At 33.0% G+C, this 20,450-nt stretch overlaps 2 protein-coding genes across 3 annotated transcripts; both read left to right on the forward strand.

Annotated features, from left to right (window-relative positions):
- LOC109720824 (protein C2-DOMAIN ABA-RELATED 11-like) lies at positions 376-5,752 on the forward strand. Of its 2 annotated transcripts, none has more exons than XM_020248155.1 (4): positions 376-503; positions 2,644-2,845; positions 4,465-4,560; positions 5,084-5,752. In XM_020248155.1, the coding sequence occupies exons 2-4, from the start codon at positions 2,735-2,737 to the stop codon at positions 5,411-5,413; spliced, it is 537 nt and encodes a 178-aa protein (XP_020103744.1). In that variant the 5' UTR covers positions 376-503; positions 2,644-2,734; the 3' UTR covers positions 5,414-5,752. The 2 variants fall into 2 exon arrangements, with proteins under 2 accessions (XP_020103744.1, XP_020103743.1); XM_020248154.1 differs by having other exon boundaries at positions 2,673-2,845.
- On the forward strand, positions 12,093-19,928 carry LOC109720806 (acetyl-CoA acetyltransferase, cytosolic 1-like). Its single transcript, XM_020248126.1, has 15 exons — positions 12,093-12,215; positions 12,692-12,750; positions 14,085-14,183; positions 14,444-14,617; positions 14,705-14,810; positions 15,151-15,289; positions 15,491-15,568; positions 15,655-15,720; positions 16,550-16,635; positions 16,826-16,925; positions 17,127-17,237; positions 17,340-17,381; positions 17,747-17,833; positions 18,671-18,774; positions 19,641-19,928. The coding sequence occupies exons 2-14, from the start codon at positions 12,711-12,713 to the stop codon at positions 18,758-18,760; spliced, it is 1,218 nt and encodes a 405-aa protein (XP_020103715.1). The 5' UTR covers positions 12,093-12,215; positions 12,692-12,710; the 3' UTR covers positions 18,761-18,774; positions 19,641-19,928.

The raw sequence follows: 20,450 nt of genomic DNA on the forward strand, positions 1-20,450 counted from the left end.
GCCTAAATTATATTATATAGAAGTATTTTATCATCTCAATATAATTAATTAAATTTTCATGATTATAAATTATATATTTTTTAATTAAAAAAATATATGCGGGTATTTCTGGGTACCTACGTATTATTCAAAATGCCCACAACTGAACAGGTACCCATCTGTTTTATCTATAATTTTTTGGATAAGAAAAACTTGTATCCATACTCGTAAATTTACGGGTAGTCCGCGGGTATCTGCAGGTACAAGCAGAGATTTGCTAGGTCCAAGAGACTTTTCAAGGAAATCGGTCCGCGGTGGACCGGGTCCATGGAATCCGCTCACACCGACACCTCGCATTAATACGACCATAATAACTTATTATTATAGTCCACCCACCCCTCTCTCTCTCTCTCTCTCTCTCTCTATCTACTCCTCGGCGATTAGGCGATTCCTCGCCTCTCCTCGCGGCCGATCTTTTGCCGAGTCCTCGGCGGCGTCTCCGGCGACGGGAACTCACTTCCCCTGTAAGTGACTTTTCCTCCGTAAAGTCCACTTCCATCTCTCTACTATACTACTCTTATAATTCGAAATTTTCGAAATTTCGAATTTTTTTAAAATTAATTTTGAGTATTTTTTTAAAAAAAAATTACTTGTTGGATTAAAATGGTTCTTTTTTTTTGTTTTACAAATTTATAGTTTTTTTTAGAAAAATTTGGATTTCCATTCTCGTATAGGCCATTTTTCTTTCCAAATGGCCCCTCAACTTTTTGGTAATGGCTTAATGAGCTATTATTGCTCGATTAATTTAATAATTTTTCTGTAAAGTGATTAAAACTATTGAATTTGATGGAATTATTAGTGGATTTGATAAAATCCCCAATTTAATTGGCTAAAATCACTTAATTCCCCAAACAAGAGTCAAAATTTAAAGGGTCTCAATAAAATTTAAAAAAATTAAAGTTTTGGAGGGGTAATTTCAGAATGGCCTATAGTTGAGGGGGTCTCCATACATTATTTTTTCACTTTTGCATTTTGTTTTTATGTAGGGCAATTAAATAAGATAATTTTTTTTGTACTTGTTTTTCACCTTGGGAACTAATTAATCCTTTTTTTGGGGGAAAAAATTGTACAGAGACCCAGAAGTTCAACTTTTTTTAACAAACGGGTGCGTGTACTTTCAATTTTGACAATTAGACCCTCTAAATCTTATAAAATTGTCCAATAAAACAGTCCAATAGGCCCCTCTCTTTATTATTAATTATACAATTATTTTGGTAGTATGTCTCCCACATCATCTTATAAAATAAAACTTCAAAACATAAAATAATTTAGTTTTGTATTCTAATATATAAAATGGCAACAAAAAATGAAGTTAGAAACCTAACAATTGTAACAAATTAAAGTTTGAGTAATTAAAGTTTGAGGACTAAAGTGTCTCCAGCCTCATAGTTTTGAGGACGAAATGTGTAATTTACCTTTAAATGAAAAAAAGATGAAAAGCTGAGGCAATGTCAATCAATAGGAAAATTGTTGATGGGCCTATTTTATAATTGCCTATAATTGAGGATCTTTCTATATTTTTGCGACACCCCAATAGTCTCACATCGGATGGAAAAGGAATTGTGATTGAAAATATAAGGATCATGAATACCAGTAATAATAATTGGGTTTAAGTATTTGGACCGGTGTTTTATGCCCTGGTGAGTTATTATTGCTAGTGGCCCGGGTCATTACATTTGGTATTTGATTCACTAGTCGGAAGTGTGAGGTGCGCCTCATGTCGCTTGGTGGGTGATTTTGGGCTATGTGTGTAATGAGTCTACGAGGATGTTAGGACCTAAATGGAGAGACCATGAATCCTAATAATAATAACTGCGTTTAAATATTTTGGACCGGTGGTTTAACTGTGCTTAAATATTTTGGGCCGGTGGTTTGGGCCTAACGAGTTATTATTGCTAGTGGGCAGGTTCGTTACAACTTTTTTATTAAATTATATAAAACAGCTGTTGTTCTTCAATAGTGTGTGAACTACCAAAATAATGTGGCTCGAGACTTTTTGATAGATTCAAGACGTGGATTTGAATTAAATACGAGGGAATTAAATGAGACTAGAGGCCTGACGGGATTCGAACTCACGACCTCCTGTTGTGATTCCACGCTAAATTATATGAAATAACTGTTGTTCTCCAATAGTTTGAGCTACGAGAGGATGGTGTTTTCATATTTTATCTGCAACATTTTTTTTTTTTTATCTTTTCCTCAAAATGTTATTAAAATCTAAGCTTTTGATTTGGATTATCTTTTGCTATGTTCAATTAATTCATTCATTTTCCTTGCAAACTTAATTATCTTTAGTTTATCGCCACTCTAATGTTTCGAGTTTAGGGTCTATGGAATATAATATTTATTCTGTTAGTTGATGAAATATTCTAAATACATTTGACGGAAAATGTTAAGCTTTGGCATAATTTAAGGTTTATTTCTGATACTAAAATTAATGAAAGTCTAGTTTTTTAAATCAAAGTTCTTAAAGTTCATGTAGCCCGTCTCCAAATGATCTACAGTTCAAGGTAAGTGATTTTTACCGAATATTAATCACTCAATATGACTTGATTAGTAGTAAAAAGAATCGAAAATTGGTTAATTTGGGTCGAAATGCTGTAGCTGAATTTTGCGAGAATTGGATTGCACAGAACCGGAAAGGAGTACTCATCGAAGGATAAAATTCTCGGTGGAATCAGGATAGATATATAAGATGGAGGAGGCGGCTGGAGTTCTTAAAGTGTTTGTCGGCCAAGGGAAGAGGCTCGCGATTCGGGATTTCATGAGCAGCGATCCGTATGTCGTCGTGAGGGTCGGGAATCTGGTGAGTTTTTGAAATCCCCTTCTCACAACGTTTAAATCTTTCCGACTTCGGGGGAAAAAAAATCAGTGGAGGTTTTCTTTTGATGAATACGTGCTCGTTTGGCTCCTCGGAAATGGGTCGAAAATTGTTTTCGGGGAAAAAAAAATTGTTTTCCAGGGAAAAAAATCCTTTTCCCACAGTTTTTGCTTTACTTTTATACGAAATCTAGAAAAGACTTTTCTAGGAGAACTACTTTTTCAAGGAACCAAAAGGATAGAAATTACTTTCCTCATTTGATGAATTCATGCTTTGATGAATTCGTGCTCCGATACCATGCGAAATAAGCGGGTGTTCGGTTCCTCGAAAAAGCATTGAAAACTGTTTTCGGGGAAAAAAAAAAAAAAGTTTTCAACCGAAATCATCCTGTTCCCACATTTTTTTTCGCTTAACTTTTCCATGGAATCTGGAAAAGACTTTTCTAGGAAAACTACTTTCCCTAGGAACCAAACGGACAGAAAATACTTTCCTAATCCGAAAACTATTTCCTAGGAAATGTTCCTTTGCATTTCCTTTGCATTATTCGTTTTTATTCATATTCATGTTTATTGTTGTTGAGCTAGTTGTTACAATTAGTTCATTACTTTCTTAATGATAGATGTGTTAAAGATAATGGAAAAGGACAAACTTATTTTGAGAAAATATCTCAACCAACTCCATTGAATTGTTATTCAGTTTTTGATGATTTGTTATTCAGTTTTGAATGTAACAAACATAGTCATCACACCTGTATATATGTACCATAAACTATGAATGAAAATTAGAGTGGAGATTTATCTCTAATCCTTCTTATCAAGATGTACTACTTTTCGTGTACTATGCATGTAGATAACGAGGGAAATTTATCGTAGAAGGAACATGTTGATCTGTTAAAAATCACGAGACTCATTTGAGAACATGTGTTTTCCATTGCATTATAAGTCTCTTCCCAGATATTTATTTAGTGATATGCGACTTCGACAACATTTGAGAACATGTTGAGACAAAGTGTTTTTCCATTAAATTACAACAGAAGCAATTTCTTCAGCGTCTCGCTTTGGTAAACGATAAGTATATGAGAACGGCGATTAGCTTGATTCGAGGATCTTCAAATACGGTGATGATTCGAATACTTGATCATAGTTATCTTGATAATCTGGTATCTTGTATCTTTTGCGGAACATAGCTTCACAATGGTCTCTATTACTATTGTTGGAAATTAAATTATTAAAAAACACTGTTCTCTGGTAGCTTAAGCTTTTGGAGAACAACGGCTGTTTCACATAATCTTTAACTTGGTATATTAACTTTTGGAGAATAACGGTTGTTTCATATAGTGTAACTTCTATAATTTGATACCGCTTTGGAAATTACGCATGCTAGAGTAAACCTTCATGGATAATGCGATAAATAGCGATTTATGACCACATCTGGATACTGTGACAACTCGGAATCCGTTTCCTCTAATTCCATCAACTTCGGGGCGAAATAATGCGAGAATAAATTGCATCAATATGATTTGGTTTAGCGAGTTTCGGGAAAGCACTGGAATCGTCTTGCGCTTATTTTGCTTCTTTTTTTTTTTGTTTCTGTTGTCTGATCAGACGGCGAAGACGAAAGTCATTAACAGTTGCCTGAATCCGGTCTGGAACGAAGAGTTCGCTTTCTCCGTCAAAGAGCCGCTCGGAGTCGTGAAATTCGTAAGTCTATTCTTTCCAAGTCTTCGAATATTCGACTCAGTTTTGCTCATTCGATACCGAGTCTCTAATCTTGAATACTTCTATAGCTAAAGTCTAGGCTAAATTACAGAAAACCTCTTTATAAATGTTCGTTTTTTTACTTTTTCTTTCTGACTCTCAAAAAGCTACATTTTACTCTGTCGAAATTTTAAGTTGATTCACTTATCCCCCGCTTTCTGTCATAGTGCTGTCTGTTTCTCTTAATTTATACTGAAAATGCTCTTGCAATAATAGAAATGCATTAACGAATTATGTTTTCCCTCTCTAGAACAAGTAAGGGCAATTTGGTCATTTCGTCTTTTTCATTAACACTGTAACCCTCAGAAAACATTTCTGAAAGTTTGAGGGGACAAACTGTAGGTTTTTGAAAGTTGGAATAGAAAAATGAAAAAGTGGGTATTTATAGAGAGGTTTTCTGTATTTTAGCCGTAAATCTTTTATTAATTGATCAATTTTTAGGTTTGTTCCTCATAACTTCATGTAGGAGGTGTTCGATCGCGACCGATTCAAGCACGACGACAAGATGGGGCACGCCTTTCTCGATCTGCAGCCGATTGCCGGAGCCTCGAAGCTCAAGCGCGCGCTGCAGCTCACCACGGCCGGCGAGACCAAGCTGCGGAAGGTGGCCCCGAACCCCGACAACTGCCTCCTGGCCGACAGCTTCGTCACCCACACCGACGGCGAGATCGTGCTGGACGCGCGGCTCAGGCTCTGCGACGTCGAGTCCGGCGAATTGTTCGTGACGGTTAAGTGGATTGATTGCGCCGCGGCGGCGGCGGCAAACAGTAGCACTAGTTATGCAGCAGCTAGGTGAAAGAAAAAAAAAAAAAGAGATCAAAATTTGTACATTAATGTTGTTTTTTTTTTCTTTTTGTGTTAGCAAGAAGTGGAATGGAAATTGAGTTGAGGTGTGAAATTTTTGTCTTGGTGAGGCTTTTTCCATGTGATGATGTAAATTTAGATTGTTAGCTTAAAGTTTGGAATCATCATCAACATCATCATTTTATTTTTTTTTTTCTTCTTCTTCTTCGTGTTAGGGCCGTATTATTGGATGTAATTATAAATGCAGTACTTATAATTACATGCATCTTATTTAATCTGATGTAATTGAAAGTGCTGCAACTATAAATAATAGAGTTATAGAATTGGAGCTTTTTAGTCTGATGTAAATGAAATTGCCGGCTCATATTCGGTTCGAAATGAACTCGCGATCGATCGCTCGTTAAATAAATGAGCCGAATATGAACTAAATTTTTTAGCTTTTAAGTCTTAACAAACAACAGCTGAATTTTTCAGCTTAAATCTTAACGAGTTGAACATGAGCTAGGATCAGCTTGCTTGTGTTCGGCTCGATATAGCTCGAATATATTCATAATATTTTGTAAATTTTAATTATTATATTAGGATTCTAATTTTTTTATTTTTTTTTAACTTTTTATTTAGTAGTAGGGTTTAAGGATTTAAGTGCCGTGGCACGGGATCGTGTTGTAAACTTGCTGGCACGGTACAGTGCCTGCCGAGCCGTGTCAATGCGTGCCGGTAACCAAAAATTCATGTGCGCCGATAAATAATAGCATGAAATATTTATTTTCTTTAGCAACAAAATATTTTAACTATTTATTATATATTTTTATCAATTTTTTAAAACTTTATTGAAAAAATTACTTACTAATTTAAAAAATAGAGAATTTTGAGTTGTACCATCGGTACGGGCCCTGTACCGTGCTGATATCTTGTTGGCACGATACAACACGGTAGATATAGCCTGTGCCGATGGGCACTTAAATCTTTGATAGGGTTGATAATCTAACTTGCTATTCGCAAGCCAGCACGAGTTGAATTTTTCAGCTCAACATTTTTACGAGCTAGTTCGTGTTCAATTTGTTAAATAAATGAACGAACATGAGCCGGTCTCAGCTCACTTGTCTTCACCTCATGGACAGCCCTAGTATCCAATAGTTCGCAACCAAACAAAAAATTTATAGTCGCAACTAGAGATGTCAACGGGCCGGATTCGAGGCAGATTTTTAAAAACCCGAACCCGAACCCGATGCCAAACCCGAGACCGAACCCGAACCCGAACCCGAACCCGACGGATTTTAAAAATTCATATCCAAACCCGAACCCGACCAAAAATCCAAAACCCGAACCCGAACCCGAACCCGAAAATTTGAACCTGAAACAATTATTTCTTTTTTCAATATTTCAAAATATATTATATTAAATCTAAATTTTTTAAATACAAATTCAAATATAACATCAAATTTTTTTATATATATTATATATAATACAAAATAAATTCGGGTTCGGGTCGGGTTCGGGTTCGGGTTCGGGTTCGGGTCGGGTACAATCAAAATCCATATCCGAATCCATATCCGTCGGATTTTTATTTTTGATATCCATATCCAAATCCGCATCCATATTCATATCCATCGGATATATCCGTTTCATTTGGGTTCGGATTCGGATAAAATTTTGAGTATTCATACCTATTGATATCTCTAGTCGCAACGCTGTCAAACATGCATTATCAGATAGATTAAATGCAGATATAACTATCATATTTCTAACTGTACTTAGTCAATTTGGACATTAATGGTGTGACATAAAAAAAATTATTTAATTATTCCCAACTATATATTGTGACAAGTTGACTTGATCAAGTACAATGCAAAAATGATATTAAGTGAAACCCCACCTAATTATTTTAGTTGGATTTTGAACTCAGATACCTATTTTTTTAATAATAATTATATAACCCATTTATTTCTTGTAATAAGTTTGGGTTGTTGGTTGGGTTGGAGTATGAATTTCAATGCATGTAGTTCGGAACATCAAATGAGGAAAAAAATTATTAATTGATTTAAATTTGATAGAAATAGATCAAATTTATCAAATTTGATAAAAATGAAAAACAAAAATTCTTGATTTTTCAGGCGTAATTTATCTCGCAATCAAAATGTCTTAAAATTAACAATTTTGTGTTAATATGGGATGTTGGTAAATTTAATTATTCATCACATGATCATAATGTAATTTGAAATTCAAAGAATTGTGTGAAAATTTTATTTTAATTGTTTATTTTTTATACCATTTTATTATAAGATAAATAATAGGCAAAAAATATAAAATTTGGATTGTAGGAACTTTAAATGCCTTAAAGATCATATAAAACAATATTGATCGTTGATTCAGATATCTCATTGTTAAAAATAAAGTTAAATATAAGCTAAAATACATAAAGCTTTTCTGTAAATACAAGCTATTTTACTTTTCCTCCCTTACTTTCAAAAATTTACATTTTATCCCCTCAAAATTTCAAATTGATGCATTTAAGCCCTCTCTGTTAGGTTCCGTCTCTATTCCATCAATTTCTTATCACTTATATCAAAAATATTTTTAAAATGATCAAGATATATTTAAAAATTATATTTTTATAAAATAAGTAGGGCAATTTGGTCATTGTCTCTCTCTATTAACGCCATAATCCCGTAAAAATATTTTTGAAATTTTAAAAAACTAAAATATAAATTTTTTAAAGTTAGAAATAAAATTAAAAAATAAATATTTACAAAAAAGCTTTCTGTATTTTAACCTAATTATTATATTTTATGGTTTATAGCTATTGATGCCCATAATAATCTAAAACTATTATTGTGGAATTATTATTATTATTTTTTGAATGTGATTAAATTAAACACATGAAATCCTTATCTTATTTCCCACTTAGATTTTTTGTTGTTTTTTTCCTCTTAAAAAATTATTTCTTTATTCTATTTCAAGTGCATTTTTTTTTTCTCAGCTGTTTGGTTTGTTGTTCTTGCATAATTGATTTTGGCATGACTATTTCTGAAGCTATTTTGGACCTTTTTTTTTTTCACCAAAAGTGAAGTTCAGATTAAAATAAATTTTTCGGTACAATATGATTCAGATATTATTATCATTATTATTATTATTATTATTTACTGTTTGTTTATTTAGTTGTGACGTTTAAGTTATTTTAATTCTGCTGTTTATTTGGCATGAATGAATGGTGTAAAAATTATAAATATCAGAAAAAGATTAATATTTTATTATTTTCTCACTTTTTTTTCTGTAATTGACTTTGATCCGGAGTTATTTTATAAGTGAAATGACCTTTTTGCCATCACAACTATGCCCCTCAAAAAATCCCAACTATTAATTGAAGAGGGATAAAAAGATCAATTCACCTCATTAACTAATTAGGATTAGGTATTTTAACCTATGGTTAACTAATTCTTTCTAACGGATCCTAACCATAAAGATATATTTGAAAACATCAGGACTTTTGTAGGAACAAGATATAAAAGTTAAACTTTGTAAGAATATATTTGCAATTCACTATATTTACAGGAACCTGTATAAAATTAACCCTACAATTATATATATACTTTTCAACTACATACAAATCAAAATAATTATTTATAGCTGCAATACTTGCTACTACATCTAAATTTTATTTCAACTGTACTATATTTTCAATTGCATTCGACAAAACAAATTCGTAATGTAATGCACTTATGCACACATTTTCTAGTTATATTATATGGTTAATTTCGTACTCCTTTCTTTAAAGATATCGAATAGTAAATAAATTCTTACAAAATTTCAGTGATCAGATTTGTCCTTTCAAAATTTCCGGCATGCTTATATTTGCCCTTCTGCTTTATTATTGTTGGTCCGCTATTTGTTTTCCAACAATTAGTCAGTGCAATAACAATATTATTATTATTATTATTATTATAAATTTGTTACTTCAAAATGTTTCAATGATTAGGAGTTTGCAAATATGCCCTCCCAAAATATCTCAATGGGTATTTTTTTTTTTGGCTAAATTATATAAAACTCGCTTCTAAATACTCATTTTTTTACTTTTCCTCTTTTACTTTCAAAAATCTATATTTTACACTCTTAATATTTTAAGTTGTTGCATTTAGCCCCTCCTTCGTCAGGGTTCTTTACTATTCCGTCAATTTCTTATAATTTATACAAAAAATGCTCTTCAAAATGACAGAAGTATATTAAAAATTTATTTTTTTATAGAAGAAATAAGGGTAATTTGGTCATTTTGCCCTCTCCATTAACGCCGTACTCTCCTGAAAACATTTTCAAAATTTTAAGAGAGCAAAATATAAGTTTTTGAAAGTTAGGAAGGAAAAGTAAAGTAAAAAAACATGTATTTACAAAAGATTTTCTGTATTTTAACATTTCCTTTTCTATTAAAATTGATAGGGTTAATTGCATACTGCTCCCTATAAACATATCAAATAGCAAATATATCCCAACAAAGTTTAACTTTTCATATTTATTTGTTTAAAAGTCCTAATATTTTGAAATATAATCCTACTGGTAGGATCCGTTAAAAAAAATTAGTTAATCATATGTAAAATATTTGACCCTGATTAATAAATAAGATAAATTGACCTTTTTTACTCCTCTTATATTATATTATTTGTTATGGTAGAAAGAAAGAAAGTGACTGTTGGAAATTTTTTAGAGAACATTTATGCATAATTCCAATAGTTGGAGTTTTGAAGTGACATATTTGTTATGAAAAAAAATCATTTCACTTATATTTTGTTAAAAGTAAACAATGTTCTAGTGGTAATAAACCAGATGGACAAATATAAATATAANGTGAAAAATCGGATTTTGACAGAGAGGTTTTATGTAATTTAGCTAATAATAAATATATCTTTATAAAGTTCAACTTTTTATGTTTATTTTTACAAAAAATCATTTCACTTATATTTTGTTAAAAGTAAACAATGTTCTAGTGGTAATAAACCAGATGGACAAATATAAATATAACTGAATTTTTGTAAAAATAAACATAAAAAGTTGAACTTTATAAAGATATATTTATTATTAGCTAAATTACATAAAACCTCTCTGTCAAAATCCGATTTTTCACTTTCTCCTCTCTGTCATTTAAAAACCCACACTTTGCCCCCTTGTAAAATGAAAAATGTTCACTTCGCCCCCTACCGTTAGTAATCCATTAGGGTTTCGTTTATTAAATATTATTATATATTTTTTTATACCAAAAATGCCCTCAACTTTCTCTTCTGTGAATATGGTGAGGGGCAAAATGGTGAGGTGCAAAATGGTCATTTTATCATCACAGTTCACACCATTCCTCCTGTGAATATTTTTTCATTTTACAAGAGGGCAAAGTGTAGGTTTTTAAATGATAGGGAGAAAAAAGTGAAAAATTAAGTTTTGATAGGAGAGTTTTCTGTAATTTAGTCTTTATTATTCAATATGTTATTATTCGATATGTTTACAGTAAGATTTATGAAATAAACTCAAATGAATAGGTTGTATGTTTGGTCCTCAAATTATGTGATATTTTGATTTGATTCTCAAACTTTAATTCAGTAAGATCCGTTTAGAGAAAAGATCCGGATCAATTATTGTGCGAGAGTTAAAAAAATATAAAAAATAAAAAAAAAAGCTCCCCATCCACGTGCCTTAAGGCCCTTAACGGATCTATTTCCCTACCTACCCGCAAAGCACATAAAAGGACAAAATAAATATAAACTATTATTTTTTACATAAAATTTTATTATATTAATTATAATTTCATGATGATCCCATCAATTGTTTCAATTTCATTCATGGGGGCTTTTTTTTTTTTTCTCCTTTGCATTTCAGCCCCTGATAAATCTAATTACTTTTTTGCTCGTGGATCTAATTGCGTAAATTTTTTTTCCCTAATAAAATAGCAACAATAATAAATAAGAACTAGGGTTAATTTTAATATTATTGTATCTACTTATTTAATAGAGAACTAAAGGAAATGTTAGTGTATTAATTTATTATTAAATCTAGTGTCATTGTTTATTCATTAAATATAATCAATTTTAGTAAATTTGATGTCCTTCTAGTAAAAGAAATATATATTTATATATTCAGTCATTTAATAAAATTAAGTTAAGTGCATATTTTCTATAAATAATAAAATTTACTGTATTAATAAGACTTTTGAGGTGCATATGCATACTACAACTCTGTGGATAATTTTTTTTTGGACGTGGCAATGTTACTACTGTTATAGACACCGCATAATATTATCTTATATATATTATTAATCTGTTGATAAATTTATATAACACATAAAAACTCGTGCATAAGCTAATAAAAAACTTCTACATTATTAATGCCAATACATCAATAATAAAAAAAAAAGGTAATATTACGGGGGCCAAAATTATTTTCAATTTTGAAATATGCTTCTTAATTTTTACAGAATTATTATTGGATTTAGAAAATTCCCCCCTCTATCAAATTCTATTCAAATAAATTTTTAAAAAAATTCAAAAGTTTATAGTATTTCCATAAACAAATAATGCTGAGGAGGCCATTTCAAATTTCTCCATAGTTGGAGGGGCCTCGATACATTTTGTACCTTACTTTAGCAAATTTATAATTTGTATAAGGGCTAAACTGCAAAATTTGAACCCCTCCCCGATAGATGATAGAGTCAATGTGCTTATTTTGCTATATAGTCCTCCACAATTTGCGTCTTCTCCGTTCGCACTCCCTCCGCCTCTCTCCCCACTCCATCTCCAATCCGAGATCCGAATCCAAAGGTGATCTCTCTCTCTCTCTCTCTCTCTCTCTCTCTCTCTCTCTCTCCAATTTGGGGATCATGACGATGTGAAACCCTCAATTTGGGGGCTCGTTTAAAGGGTTTGATCAAAAGGAAACCCTACGAGTTTTGGTTCGGGGGATTTTTTTTTTGTTTTTGAATTTTCTGTTACGAATAATGTCACATTTTGTTGATCTCATGTTGATCCCGATTTATATGTACAATTTATTATCAAAAAGCAATTTTTTTTTTTTTTGCCCACGCATTGTGATCTTTATTGTAATGCTGCATCTTTCGCCACATTTAGATCTCCTAATTGAGTGGAAATATCTTTCAGTAATTAAGAATTTTTTTTTAAAAAAAATCTGTTATTGTAATAGTGTAGTTTTTAGTTGGTATTTGGAATTTATTGCTTAAATCTTCTTATTTTAGGTTTGAGTTTTATACTTATGAGATGCATTATTCTGTGTTGTTTAGGTTATAGTTGAATTTAGTGATGGGTTCGACTGCGGCCGAGGACCAGATTAAGCCTAGAGGTATACATTAATCACCTGAGATTTATATTTGACGGTAAAAAAATGTATGGAACTACATGAACTATGCCCATTTAAACTTTAAAACTTTTGATTTTGCTATCAAATTTTTCGATTCATTCGATTTGAGCCGTTTAATGACTCTTTAACTTCAAAATTTGAATGCATCGTATTTTTACGGACCCGATTAGCATATTTCATATAATTTATGCAACTATAATTCCATTAAAGTTAGTAATGAGTCTCAAATTTGTACCGAAAGAACCAGCAAATGGCTTTATATCAGATAAATTGAAAGGTTAGGTAGTTGAATCCAAATGGGCTAAAGTTCAGGTAAGTTCTATATATTTTTACCTTATTTTTTTTTTATGACATCTTATGCAAAGTTATTTATCAGGAGTTAGGATCACGGATCATTTTATGTATTATCTGATTTACGGTGAAAATGTAGAAGGGGCCCTCTAGATTATAGGCCTTTTTTGAAATAGAATCCTCAACTATTTTCTTTTTCGTTGGTACGCCCTCAAATTTTGATTCTTTTCATCTAAGTTATTTCATGCAAATAAATTGGATTGTTTGTTAAATTACCAAGTTATTTTGTGAAATTGTCTGTTCTGAACACTTTTTCGGCTATGAAACTGCACATTTTGTTACTCTTAACAGCTGATAGCACGTGCATTCATTAATTAAATGAATCTCCAAGTCGATATAGAAAAATAAGTCATATCAAGACAAGGAAAAGTTGAAAGGGTGTCAATTGGAAAAAGAATGTTGTACGGCTTATTTCAAAATGGCATTCAGTTGAGGAGGTCCCTGTACATTTTACCCTGATTTATATTTGATAGAAGATTTCTTGACAAGTTATTGCTATTTATGCATATAAGCCTTGGTACATCTGTAAATTTTTAAGAAATTTCTATGAGATAAAAAAGTTCGCTGTTTTGCCAGGCTTCTTGAACAGGCTTCTCTACTCAAGAAGTAGGAACAGATGTTTCGGAAACCAAATTTTTCTAGAGAGAATATCGTCTAGTAGCCATTTTACTTATCTCCAGGAGCAGGTTGTTCATTATATAAAAAAAAAAGAAAAAGAAAAAGAAAAAGATAAGGAGTGCTTATTCCCTTCCAATCCCCAAAAATAGACAAAAAGAATAAGAAGACCTTGGCATCCTCGCAAATCACTCGTCATGCCGAAATAATTTCCTATATCTTATTAGAGATTTATTTTCTTTTGTTTTTCTCCCCCAAATTCTAAATATGTTCACATATGGCTATTGAGTGCACCTGTTTTATCCTCAGGCCTGCAACAAATAATTGTGCTCTTTTATCCTTGTGAACAGATGTATGTGTTGTTGGGGTTGCACGTACTCCTATGGGCGGCTTCCTGGGTGCCTTATCACCCTTGGCTGCTACAAAACTCGGATCAATAGCTATTAAAGGTGAGATTGCGACTTCGTAAACTTGAGACTTTAGGTAGTGATGTTGATAGAGATAAAATTGATACTGACAGAGCAGGCTCATGAAACCTGGTCAAATCTATCATGTGGGCACTGATCAAATTCAATGAGCATGCTTTGTCAATTACAGCTGTGGTTTTGTCAATGAATTCATAACTTCCTTTTTATGAGATTTCTACGGTTTTAACATCATGGATCTGCTGCTTTAGTATAATGACATCAGTTGCTTCTGATATCTTCAGCCGCACTTCAAAGAGCCAATGTTGATCCAGCACTCGTACAAGAGGTTTATTTCGGCAACGTGTTGAGTGCCAATTTGGGGCAGGCTCCTGCTAGACAAGCTGCTTTAGGTGCTGGAATACCGAATACTGTGGTCTGCTCTGCGATCAACAAAGTTTGTGCATCTGGAATGAAAGGTGTGCGCGAAACTTGAAGCAATTCTTTATTAATAATGTTGAAAAAGCAATTTGTGGATATATTATCGTCGTATCCTCTTTTCGCAGCTACAATTCTTGCTGCACAAAGTATCCAATTGGGAATCAATGATGTTGTCGTGGCTGGTGGAATGGAGAGCATGTCAAATGCCCCTAAATATATTGCTGAAGCAAGGTTAGTTTTATGAAGTACCTCTGCTTTTCTTTAGATTTTTTTTGCTTTTCGCATACGTTGAGAATTATATTGTTAGTGCCTCTTGGGCTTAATGGATAAATCTATGATTTAAGATCCTATGTGATGCTTGAATCATTTAGATGGACATGTTTGTTGGTGGCATTAATACAAGTCATTTTTACGACAGCTTAGCAACACTTGATTATTTAATATTTGTCTTGCTTTTCTAATTTATTTCTTAGTCATTTTGAATTTACAAAGTCAATATTTTCTTGAAAGAAGTAATTGGTTCTAGGTAATACTGTTACTGACTTTCAACTTGGTTAAAATTCGACTGCAGGAAAGGATCTCGATTTGGGCATGACACTCTCGTTGATGGGATGCTTAAGGATGGTCTTTGGGATGTATACAATGATTTTGCTATGGGAATGTGTGCTGAACTTTGTGCAGATAATCATTCTATTACAAGGGAAGAGCAGGTAATGGGAGATTAATCTCATATCCAACTAGAGAACAGTAACATATGATGTTTGAATTTTGACAAATTGTAGAAACTCTTTTGGTGATGTTCTAGTTTGATTTGTCATCGAAAATTTAATGCTTGTTCACCACAATATACACCTTTTTTTATTATATGTATCATACGCTCTTATTCTGTTATTCTGGTTTGCTTTTTTTAGGATTCTTATGCCATTCAAAGCAACGAGCGTGGAATAGCTGCTCGGGATAGTGGTGCTTTTGCTTGGGAAATAGCTCCTGTATGGCTTTCTTCTCTCATTTTAACCAGAGGCATGGATTTAATTTTCAAACATGGCCTTAGTTTCCTCCATGTAATGCTATGTAGGTTGAAGTTTCTGCTGGTAGAGGGAAACCATCAGTAATTGTTGATAAGGATGAAAGCCTAGAAAAGGTAAAATCCTTTCCATTTAATATCTCTGTAATATATCCTCTGTCCAGTAGACTTTGTGGTTTTGCTATTACGTATCTAGTATCGACAAGTTTGTTTCTTATTGTCACTTGTTCCTGTAGATTGTTTGTCAAAAATTATGCAGAAGCTTCTTTGAAAAGATGACAGCATATGAATTCTCATTAAAAATAATGAGTTTTTATCCTTTGATCATATTTTATTCTTATACAACAAGCAAAAGTGTTTGATTATATTTTCAATTTTCAAGGAAATGATAGCTTTTCTACAATCAATTCAATGTCACTGATAGTTGCCCTTTCTATAGAAGTTTTGTTTGGCAGATTATTCAAGTTCTTAGACATGTTTCTTTTAGATTGTAATTACGTAGCTTGGTATTCTATTGCAAACTATAGGGTCATACCTCATATCAGTGTTGATAATTGAGTTAGTAGAGATCTCGTAGTAATTTATATTATTAAGCATGCTAGGGACCTTCACATTCTCGGAGTTTCTGCTGTAGAGAAGAAGGGAAAAAAATATAAGGCATCTAATTTCGACGTTTTTCACAGAAGCTTCCTAGCTTTCTCGTGCAATATAGCATCAAATAGATCTTATTTGGGCCTCATTGCCCTTAATAATCAAAATTGACTTGTTATTTACTGACGAGAATTGAATTTCGCTCTCAATGTGTTTCTCTAACTCTTTCTTTATGAAAATTGACTTCATATTGACTCATCAATCAAAGATAAATTCTAAATGTTTATTTTATTTGCATGTCTGTGATTCCTAAAATTTACTATGTCATTTAATATTTGTTCTTTTATCTGCTTAGTTTGACCCTGCGAAACTGAGGAAGCTCCGTCCGAGTTTTAAGGAGAATGGTGGTACTGTTACAGCTGGAAATGCCTCTAGTATAAGGTATAAACTCCTAATGTTCCTTGTTGCAGATTTACCGATAGCTAATTTTGGTTTGTTCAATATCAATCAAATATGGTGGAGTTTGTAAATAATTCCTTCTCGAGTTTTTGTTGTCGTCATAGTTTCTAGTTATCATGTAATATCCCTTGATTTTTATTTTTTTTTTTAATCTTACATGATTTTGGAACAGTGATGGTGCTGCTGCATTGGTGCTGGTGAGTGGACAAAAGGCTCTAGAACTAGGATTGCAAGTGATTGCAAAGATAACGGGATACGCTGATGCCGCTCAGGTATGGACAATTAATGAAAATGAGTCCCTCATTTTACCCAATTTGAATAACTTGTCGTTCTAGATGATAATATTAATGCAAAACAATTTGAAAACTTGTGTTATATCAATTGATTCTCTATCTCCAGAGTGACGGGTAGAGTCTGGGTTCGTTGTATCTATCTTTTTTATCTTTTTATAGCTAAATTAAGTTATTGTGCAGGCGCCCGAGCTCTTTACAACAGCTCCAGCTCTTGCTGTACCAAAAGCTATTGCACATGCTGGCTTAAGTGCTTCTCAAGTCGACTATTACGAAATAAATGAAGCTTTCTCTGTACGTTCCAAGGCTTCCTTCCGATTGTTTCACATAAACTGATCTCTATTATGAAGTATTTGTATGCAAGTATGTGTTCAAGTTTCCAATTCCTTTCGGCAGGTTGTGGCCCTTGCAAATCAGAAGCTTCTTGGGATTCCTTCTGTGAGTTATTCTGGCTTCTCTTTGTTGGCCTAAGATGTCTTTAATTCATGTCTGTTTGGCTTGGCTTTTGCGACATTTTCTCTACTTTTGAAAGTAGAAGTTTCTAGAAACCAGGAGTTTTAGGGTCTCAAATGCAGAAGCTCCAATTCAAAGTTTTGACAAGAAGTTGTCGAGGAGATTTTAATGTAAAATTTGTTAGTGCATTTTCAAATAGCTCGACTCGAGCACTTCTGCGTAAGCTCCAGAAATAGTCTCTGAACAAGGCTCTGGACAAACAGATTGAACCAGTTATGCTATATGGTTTTCTATTCAAAAATTCTGTATCACTTTCTCGTTCATTGGGCTTACACTATATCTTTTTACAGGAAAAGATTAATGTGCATGGTGGAGCCGTATCTTTAGGACACCCTCTTGGTTGCAGTGGAGCTCGCATTCTGGTCACCCTTCTAGGGGTCAGTATCATACCGATCGCTTATTAATCCCTTCTTTTCAGTTTTCTAATTTTACATTTAGACTCTTATGGAATCTAAATTTTCACAATAACCCTTGAAACTACAGTTTCTATAGAAAATACACTGATCTTAATTTTATTTAATGGTAGAAAACGTGTGACACCCCAAGACACCCACACTGGATGGGATAGGAATCATGACTGGAAATGTAAGGACCAGGGACTAATTGTAATAACTGGATTTAAGCATTTGGTATTAGAACCGTTTTTCCAGCCGATAGTATGAAATGGGTCTCACATCACCTGTTAATCTTGGGCTAGAGAATTGGACTTAATGAGGACGTCAGGATCTAAACAGGGAGAGTTCGTGATGCCCCAATAGTCCCACTTTAGATAGAAAGGGAATCATGATTGGAAATATAAGGGTTAGATACTCTAATACTAATAACTAGGTTTAAGTATTTTAGACCAGTAGTTTGGACTCAATGAGTTATTAATGCTAGTAGGTTGGACTATTGCAAAATGTCATCAAAAGGAGGGGATTTTTCATTAAGCTAAGAGGTATATGTTTACAAAATGTAGTTTTTTAAGGTTATATAGGAAAATCTGAATTTTGCTGGAATATATGTGTAAATAGGTATTTACTTGATGTATCATTAAATGAATGAAATTGTCTTATCCCTCAGTTGAAGTTGTTCGTTTCGTCATTGGAGATTGGCGAGTGTCATTATCCCTTTTTTATTTTTACCTTTTCCGATCATTGTAATCTATGTTAATACTTCTCAATGCGCGGCAAAGTATTGCTTAATTACGCGAATATGCTTCTTGTTATTCACAGGTCCTCAAACAGAAGGCCGGCAAAATTGGAGTCGCCGGAGTTTGCAATGGTGGCGGCGGAGCATCTGCGCTTGTTGTCGAGCTCGTGTAAACATTTTCTATTTGGTAAGATTCTAATTCTCTTTTGCTTCACAAGATCATTTCTGCATATTTTTAACCTGCCGCAAGATCGTCAAAACGTTCTCAACCAAAAATAGCATCAGCTTGATTCCATTTTTAAAGATAATAGTCCCCAGGTCTATCTTAATAGTATCCAAATTCTGGAAAACTTAGTCCAAATCGTATAGTAGAGATGCATTTTCCTAAGAAAATACCACGTAGAATACGGCTATTTAACCTGTAGTTTTTTTAAAAAAATCCTGTGATCCAAATTATTTTTACGACTCCTTTCTGACTACTTTGGGTATATTGCACTCCTAGTCCCTGAATTTAACATCTCGTTTCATTTTAGTCCTCTTTTAGTCCCCTAAACTTTTTATAATGTTTTCATTTGAGTCTTTATCTTAGTACATAAATCATTGTTTGCGCCTAGTATATCTATGTCGCACACTATGATACATCAGTTTTTAAGCCATCTAATTCTTATTTTTTCCAATTTAACCATTCAATTTTCGTATAGTGAAGAGATTGTAACCGAATAGATGGTAGCTTTGAAATACAAAATGAAACTCATTTAAGAGTTTAGGGATCACTAACGTCGAACTTGGAACTCCGGGCCGAATTTCAGGGACTAATGGTGCAATTTAACCAACTTAATTTAGTTATTTGTTACAACACTTAAAATTATGATCAATTTGGGCGTAGTATTAACTGCTGTCGCAGTTGAGCCTCCTCCTCCTGTGATTTTAACTACAGCAGTTGAAGTGAAACACATCAAAACAAACTCTTGACCTTTTTATCAAAAAACACGAAAGCACGAAGAAGCTACGCCTCGAAATTAAGATGACTGACCAATGTTTCCTTATCTGCAGGTCTGGTGCGGGAACGGGAATTCAGCGCTCGTCGGTATGACGAAGTCTCCGTTTTTCTCTCTTCCTCCCTCTCTCTTTACGGAGTAATAAAGCTAAGTTATGTAGTTCTTCGTAGCTAATCGTTTCTTTCTCTTTATGTAGTAATAAATCTAAGTTATGTAGTTCTTCGATAGTTAATCGTCGATCGCCGACTTTTTGAAATGTTAGTTGTTTATTTTGGAGAATCTAAGAAATCAAAGGAGTGCGCAACTTCAATGGGGAGCTCCTCAACGAGTCTTTGTTGATACAGTTTGGTGAGCCATATGATTAAAAAGTATGTTTTAATCTTTAAGCTTTTCATCCGAATCTTAACCTCATTCAAGGTTTTTTTTTTTAAATCTCATCTCACTGTGAAATTTGTTCAAATTTTTAGGCTGAGCAAAAGATTTAAGTGGTTTTGAGGAGGTAGAAAAAAGAAAAAAGAAAATACGGAGGCCACCTCAATAATAATGCAATTTGAAAAATTACTTTTCTTGTGTTTAATTTGGAATTTGTTTTGGTTAATGGTTAGATTAGTTAACGAAATTCACGCTTTTAACTTGTTTAATTTAATAAAAGGGTATTCAAGTTACCCCCGTGTAGTTTAGCTTATTTTTATTTCGCCGCTTATGATTTTTAAAAAAATATTTTTTTTGCCATCCTATTTCATGATGCTGAGTAGGTTTTGTGTGCTATTAGGAGCACGGCGGCTTGCGTACTCCTAAGCCGTTTTCGATAATGGAGCTTTCGATTCAATGTCGGTTTCGTTAGACTTGATCTAAGCTCATTTGA

The sequence above is a fragment of the Ananas comosus genome, linkage group 14, assembly GCF_001540865.1.
Source record: "Ananas comosus cultivar F153 linkage group 14, ASM154086v1, whole genome shotgun sequence".
Classification (NCBI taxonomy): domain Eukaryota; kingdom Viridiplantae; phylum Streptophyta; class Magnoliopsida; order Poales; family Bromeliaceae; genus Ananas; species Ananas comosus.

Coding starts and splice junctions, on each gene's coding strand:
- LOC109720824 (XM_020248155.1), top strand. CDS start 2,735: ATGGAGGAGGCGGCTGGAGTTCTTAAAGTGTTTGTCGGCCAAGGGAAG. Junction 2,846..4,464: donor TCGTGAGGGTCGGGAATCTG/GTGAGTTTTTGA, acceptor TTGTCTGATCAG/ACGGCGAAGACGAAAGTCAT. Junction 4,561..5,083: donor CGCTCGGAGTCGTGAAATTC/GTAAGTCTATTC, acceptor AACTTCATGTAG/GAGGTGTTCGATCGCGACCG.
- LOC109720806 (XM_020248126.1), top strand. CDS start 12,711: ATGGGTTCGACTGCGGCCGAGGACCAGATTAAGCCTAGAG. Junction 12,751..14,084: donor GGACCAGATTAAGCCTAGAG/GTATACATTAAT, acceptor CCTTGTGAACAG/ATGTATGTGTTGTTGGGGTT. Junction 17,834..18,670: donor TTCTGGTCACCCTTCTAGGG/GTCAGTATCATA, acceptor TGTTATTCACAG/GTCCTCAAACAGAAGGCCGG.